The 7,653-nt window shown below is 34.4% G+C and overlaps 1 protein-coding gene across 1 annotated transcript; it reads left to right on the forward strand.

Moving 5' to 3' along the window:
• The first annotated feature begins 1,240 nt into the window (after window positions 1-1,240).
• LOC113404538 (thioredoxin domain-containing protein 9) lies at window positions 1,241-6,959 on the forward strand. The gene is made up of 6 exons (XM_064220157.1): window positions 1,241-1,399; window positions 2,591-2,671; window positions 4,272-4,371; window positions 5,451-5,652; window positions 6,339-6,474; window positions 6,656-6,959. The coding sequence occupies exons 2-6, from the start codon at window positions 2,607-2,609 to the stop codon at window positions 6,792-6,794; spliced, it is 642 nt and encodes a 213-aa protein (XP_064076227.1). The 5' UTR covers window positions 1,241-1,399; window positions 2,591-2,606; the 3' UTR covers window positions 6,795-6,959.
• Window positions 6,960-7,653: the final 694 nt, after the last annotated feature.

The following is a 7,653-nucleotide window of genomic DNA, read 5'->3' on the forward strand; positions in this document are numbered from 1 at the left end:
TCAAATTGGTTAGTACGACAAAACGCTAATTTCACATGTAAGGACCTAATATTATTAGTATTAATAGTACTATTCTTAGTAGCTAATAAACTTTGTACATACATACTTAAACGTCGAAAAATATGTTTAAAATTCTATAATATATAAAATATAAAAACATTTAAGAAATTTTGTATGTCATTTAATAAAAATATAACATGACACCCAATATACCTTTATGTGTGTTTTTTTAGGGGTTTCACAAGGGGGTATCCCCTTTTTGTGAAATACTATCTCAGTTTGCAGGTAAGCTTTCTTTCTCACGTGCAGGTTGATGCAGGTGACTATTTATCATTGTAAATTTTGTAACTTTTTATTGGTGGAAAAGTAAGCGTTTTCTTTGGACGAAAGAATTTGTAAATATGAATTTCTTTTTTTTTGGATAATATTATTTCTAGTTTTTGTGTATATATATCGACACATTTTCGAAATAAAATCATTCCGATCCGACCAACAAGCAAGTGTTCTTTTACTCAAGAAATATCTACGAATAGTAACAACAAGTAATTAGGGACCAGTACCCCTACAGGTTCAAGCGTCGTGGCGTCACAGCATTATACGCAAATGATACCTAAGAGACGGACTGGGTACCACTTTGCTGTGTCAAATACAAAAGGAATTCAATAAAAAGTTGATATTCCAAAGCCAATTTTTTTATTAGATAATCCAAAATGTGTATATATCGCCAAATTCCAAGTAAAATTGTCTATGTCTAAAATTCGTCCGTGATTAAGAATCCCCAATTCTGAGTCTTGTGCTTCGTTACAGTTGGCGGGGGCTACTTCTCACTGTGCCTTTAGCATTAGAAAAACAGCCTAAGAGTTCAATAGAATATTTGGAGTTAGTTTTATTTGTGGGAAAAAATCTTCTAAGATCAGATTTTATTACCACAAATGTGAAAAACACAGATCATTTTTTTTTTCTACATGTAAAATTTTAAAATAAAATATGCCGGCGTATGCCTATATATATTATATCGGCGGGTCGAAATACATAAGTTTATCAAAATTCAAATCGGAATTTAAGTACAAAGAACCTTTTATTTACCTAGATTTAGGTCCTATAAAAACGATATAATATAAGGTTTAGAAGTGATCTTGAAGTATTTGAGGGTTAACTAATGACTAATATGGCATTACTGTACAATGTACCAAACTTGTGCGTAAATCGCCCGTTGCTGTCAACCGTCTGTCGGTGTCGACTGTCATTTGTTTTTTACTTGTAAACAGTGGGTGTCGCAAATTATCATTTGTTTTACGAAAATAATGTAAATTACAACAAAAAATACTTGTTTTCTCTATTCATTAAAATATATATTGTGCTCGAAACACGGTGGAATTATTTTTATAACTTGGAGTCTGTGAGTATTTGAGATTTTTCACATTTTCAAAACATGTGTGGCTATGAGGTCATCGGCCGCTATTTATTTATATACAAAATACGTATTTAACAATAGGAAAATACAAATTTTAAAAACGATTCTGGATATTTTGGTGTTACAAGTAAAATAGTGGTTGATATTTTGCTATTGATCGAGCAAATTCAATATTACCGTATTGCGACACTGCGACCCCATATATGGCACTAAATTTGACCGCACTACGAGTGATATTACTTCTAATCAAAACAAGCCTTATTCATTAAATCAAACAGAGTTACATTGAATTTCTTTCGCTAGTTCTTCTCAGTTCAGGGTATTTTCTTTTCCGAACCGGAGGTATTTAATTTGACAATCAATAAGAAATTGTAATGCTTCTATATTGAATGGAGGAATTCGAGTTTGAGTTGTGAATTAACAATTGTTTTAAAAACATTGTATTGCTCAAAATGTAAATTTATTTTAATGTTCCATTTAAATTACGTCATGTGTTGTCCTGCCTGTAAAATATGTTAAAACTAGCTATCCATCCAAGCTTCACATGGGTACGACTTAAACATTGTGAAACAAACATGAACATAAAAATATTTCTCAGCTTTTCTCTACTATAATAAGCAAGTTTTATACATATAAACAATCCTCTTGCATCACTTTATATATTATTGAACTGTGCATAGTTCTATAGCACTATATAAAATTCTGATAGATATATAAAAGTCTGTTGCATAGTTTCAAAAATTTAAGTGTACGGATGGTGAGAAGTGACTGCTTTATACTATGTAGAGATTAAAAGTCTATATTTCGTCAATTTGTAAATTAACCATATATGTTATATGTTTTTCATGTTTTAAGGTCTACAATTTATCTATAGAAACAATTCACATATCTCTTAACATTACTTCATCACATCATCGTTTGTAAGACACACATTTGCTCAGACATATTCTTTTGACTTATGTTAGAAAATTTGTGAGCATGCGAACAGAATAATAAACATCCTTTGTGCATCTTGAAATTTCATTCTGTTAGTGAAAGATTTCTTGAAATTGGTTGACCAGTTTCTGATACTACCTTTTATATATCAATATTATCTTTTTAAATCATAAACTGGAGATAAAATACCATAAAGAACTATAAGAGTTGTCTTAAATAGTATATCTGTTTTTATTTCAGATAAAAAACAGTCAAGATGGAGCAAATAATACACCAAGTCGCCCAAAATATGGAGAAACAGCTGGACAATGAGATTGGAAGGTATGATTTATTTATAATACAAAACTATATACATATCATTACAGGACATGGTTGTCCTAATTCGATATTACATACTATTTATTAACAATATTTAAAATAAGTCTCTATATTACATATGATATAGTCCAAGTAGCCACAGTTGTGAGTTCACTCAGGCTGCAACAAATCAAATCCACCCTGTCGGCTATGACATTGAGGGTACATAACATCCTATGTTACTTTGTTTGTTTCGCTAATGTCATATACTTTGATTATGTCATAATGGAGATCATGAAACATTTACATAAACTTTTCTTTTGTGTTGTGATGTGCTTTGAATTTATTTAGAAATATTGTTGATATTCATGTTGTTTTTTAAAACCAGTACGCAACTTTTAACTTGGCTTATATAACATTTAAAGCTCATATAAAAAAACATTGATAAATAAGGCATATTAATTAATACAATATTAAAAACGTATCACTAGTGTTTATTTGTTTGGCTTTGTGCAAGTCTGTCTGGGTAGGTACCACCCACTCATCAGATATTCTACTGCCAAATAACAGTAATCTGTATTGTTGTGTTCTGGTTAGAAGGGTGAGTGAGCCAGTGAGTGGCGTATAGGTGATGTAAGGAATGGTTAATATTTCTTACAGCGCCTTTGTCTATGGGAGGTGGTGACCACTTACCATCAGGTGGCCCATATACTCGTCCGCCAACCAAAGCCATAAAAAATATATATATATATATTTCAACGCAAGACGTATAATAATTTTATTGTACTCTACTGACATACTCTGTGTTTAATTGGTGGAGAAGAGTAACTATGCACGTGTCTTACAACATTCACAGTTTTGCAGTCTTTAGACAATACAAACCGCTATGTCCCTGCTTTTTAAATCTGTAATATCTTCGAAAATATTCATTTAAATTACATGCTGTAAGGGCCATATTGATCTATATTAAATGTATAATGTGTTTAAGGTACTTAATTGGATAACGATTAATGCTGTATTGCTTAAAATCGCTTCGAAAATATGCCATTATTTCTCGTAAATAGTTAAGGATAAAAAATGGTTATTGTGGGTGATCCCTAAGAGACAGACATTCGTGGACTTTTTTGAAGACCTTTTTAAGGTGTACAATACTGTAGTACATTATTTTGATCTATCTCGTAGGGTTCAGCCAGCGTTTGCAATGTAAGCGCAAATAATGTGTTTATTTACGACATCACTTTAGAAACCTCTAAAATTATTAGTGTTTCTCTACTATACTGTGCCTGTATTATACATATAAACCTTCCTCTTGAATCAATCTATCTATTAAAAAAAACCGCATCAAAATCCGTTGTGTAATTTTAAAGATCTAAGCATACATAGGGACAGACAGCGGTAAGCGACTTTGGTTTATACTATGTAATGACTAGAAGTTAGGCAGAGTTTATACTCCCATCCTTATAACACATAAAGCTGACCTGTGTCCGAACTCTCCGGACATGTTAGATAAGCTCTCGTGCACACACTTGTGCACTTTAAAAACCTGTGCAGTTTACTAATCTCCGTTAAGATTGGTCGCTAGGGTGTAATCGGTTAGAATGACTTCACCATATTTTTTTCACAGGCTAGATGCTCTCGACAACAGTGATTTGGAAGCGATCAGACAACAGCGTATCGCGGAGATGAAACAGCGCGCCAAACAGAAGCAGGAGTGGCTTGCTATTGTAAGTGATTCATTTTATTTTTATGAAATCGGCGAGCGGAGGGGCGTATAGGCCACCTGGAGGTGAGTGGTCACCGTCGATCAAAGAAATATTAAACAATCTTTAAAACACCAATTCGTAACTAATCTTGGAAACTAAGATGTTATGTCCCTTGTGCTTATAGTTACACTGGCTCATTCGCTCTTTAAACCGGGAACACAACAATGCTGAGTATTGCTGTTTGGTGGTAGACTACGTAATGTGCGTATGGTACCCAGACGGGCTTACAAAGCTCTACCACCAAGTAACTAGTTAGTAATTAGTAAAACCATAGATATTTTCTTGGTGTATGTATTATGTGTACCAAACGTCACGACGGCCGGTCGAACGCTCGACGGAGACGCGTAAAAAACAAACAAACAAATTCGCTTTCGTATTAATACAATATTAGATAAGTTGGTCAATCTTCTATTGAGTTTGGCAAAATTTACGAGGATTTGGATTGCTCGTGAACTTCGTTTAACATCATAATATGTTCCGTCCTGCTGATTGGGTTATGATTTTGTTTCTATGAACCGAGATGGTCATCTCGTGCTCGGCGGGGAAGGTGCACATCGTGAAGGAACCGTTATGTTTCGGATGAAAATCTGTAACGCGATGTATTATGTTCATACCACCACAAACACAATATATATACAGAAACTCACGACAGAACTATTTAGTATTGAATTTTTTTCACTTGAGGAAAGCTTCGGTTATTATTTAATTTTTTTGTATATTCATATGATAATGTAAGGAAAGGTTATTTAATAATAAATCTTATTGATTTTAAAATATATATATATTTACTCTTAGTTAAAATTATTGAATATGTACATTAGAATTTTGTGTATGTATATTATTAGTATAATTATTGCATGCCTACCGTTGCTGTGTGCTTAAGGGGAGCCAGACAGACTGTCGCCGTGATGAATGAAGATGTTATCACTTCAACAAAAAATCTTCATATCCTACGTTTCGTGAGGCAACTGGACCTACGTCCAGCTCTGTGGTTCGTCCAACATTCGTAGGGTGTTGCAGTACTTATATTTTGCGTCCAGGGTCACGGCGAATACACTGAAATCGACAATGAGAAGGAATTCTTCACGGTCTGCAACAAGAGCGACAATGTCGTATGTCACTTCTACCGCAACGACACGCCGCGCTGTCGTATTGTTGACATGCACCTCAAGCTGCTGGCGAAGAAACACATCGAGACACGGTTTGTCAAACTCGATGCGGAGAGAGCGCCCTTTTTGACTGGTGAGTTGAGGTTTTTTTTTTGTTTTGTTAGGCGGACTGGCATTTGAGCCATCTGATTTTATGTGCTCACCGCCACCGTGTGCATAGACATTGGCGCTGTTAGAGATATTAACCATCCCTTACTTCGCCAATGCCGTCAAACTTGGGCACTAAGATGTCCCTTGTGCCTGTAGTCACCCCTCAAACCAGAACAAAATAATACCAAGTATTCCTGCTTGGCGGCGGAATATCTGATGAGTGGGTGGTACCTACATAGACGGGCTTGCACAAAGCCCTACCACCAAGTGGGATTTTTAAATTTATAAAATTGGTAGGCAGATTGGCTTGTTGGGAAGTGATAATGATCATAAATAGAAAATGGCGTCATCATAAATTGCGCACCAACCTTGGGAACTAAGATCTTATATCACTTACATCGGTTCTCTTATTAACAAATCCAAAAAAAACATACTAAATATTGCCATTTGGTGGTAGATGTGATGAGCTGGTGGTACCCGGGCTTGCTTTCTTGTCGGTTCTTCCCGGTAAAATCTACATACCGAACCGGTGGTAACTTTACTTAAAATAATTTGTTAAATGACGATTCAAAAGTGCTTGTAAAAACCTACTTGAATAAAGTATATTTTGATTTTGCACAAAGTCCTCCCATTAAGCTTACCAAACTGATAACAATGTTCTGTCCGCAGGCCGTCTCAAGATCCACGTGATCCCCACAATAGGGCTTGTTAAGACTAACAAGACAAAGGACTTCATAGTTGGATTCACAGACCTCGGTGGACGAGATGACTTCAGTACTGAGATGCTAGAGTGGAGGATAGCTCGGTGAGATAGTAATAGATGAGAGAATTTCCTATTTATCCACAAATAACCGATCTTAGACCAATACATCTTTTAAAATTAGTATGTTCAAACTAATGACGGCCCGATGAGTTTTATCAGTGTTTCAAGAAATAAAAAAAATGACTGCCATCTACTTATAATCCTAATTGTATTTATTTTTCAGGGCCGATGTAATAGAGTATTCTGGTGATTTGCTCGTGCCCCCCACTGAGGCGAAGAAACAGCGCGCCTTGCAGATACAAAGCAAGAAGACAATCCGAGGCCCCGCAGACTCGGATTCAGATCTGGATTTTAGTGACTAGTTACAAATACTGTGGCCATTGATGACTTTGTGTTAAATAGAGCTATCTCACTTTTTCTTTGCTAATGATATTGTGGAAAGTTCTAGAGAATTTTTGATACTTTATAAATTATGAACTTGAAATAATATTTTGTCAAATTATAAAAATAAAGTGTTATCTTTAATATTTGAGGGCTTTTTATTGCGCAGCTTTTTAAAATAGTACATATAATAAATACAAGTTAACATCATTTTGGAAAAGTTGTAGAAACTACGAATAGCCTTCCCATCATGATAAACAAACCTTAGAGTCACATATTCCATGGGATTTCGAAATAGTCTGCTGTATTACACATTGCAAACAGTTTTTGATAAATATATCTAATTTTTTAATACAATATTCCGCTAAACTACTTTTATCCACTTTAATTTTATTTACAAAATCGCCGACATTAAAAACACTTTTTTTTGTGATTCCATACTGAATACCATATAGCCTGTTCCAATGGAAGTAGAAAAAAAGATAAACAAACCTTAGATTCACGTATTTCATACGGTTCGCTAATAACTCAGCTACATTGTGCACTACTAAGAGTTTATGATTAATATATCTTTATTTATAATACATCATATTACACTTAACTACTTATTTCCACTTTAATTTTCCAAAATTCCGACAACAGTTTCGTCGACGGTCAAAACGGTATTTTTTCGCAAATCCGTTTCCGTAGTGAATATCATAGATTAATCAAGCTCTCGACCAATGATATCGCGTAGATTAGCTGTCAAACGTTGTTTATTTGGCTTTTCTTTTATGGTTGGAATGGATTATAGGTTATTAAGGACCTCAACCAATGGTAAATGTCAAAGCAATGTCAAAA

Source organism: Vanessa tameamea, chromosome 31 (assembly GCF_037043105.1).
Source record: "Vanessa tameamea isolate UH-Manoa-2023 chromosome 31, ilVanTame1 primary haplotype, whole genome shotgun sequence".
NCBI classification, from domain to species: domain Eukaryota; kingdom Metazoa; phylum Arthropoda; class Insecta; order Lepidoptera; family Nymphalidae; genus Vanessa; species Vanessa tameamea.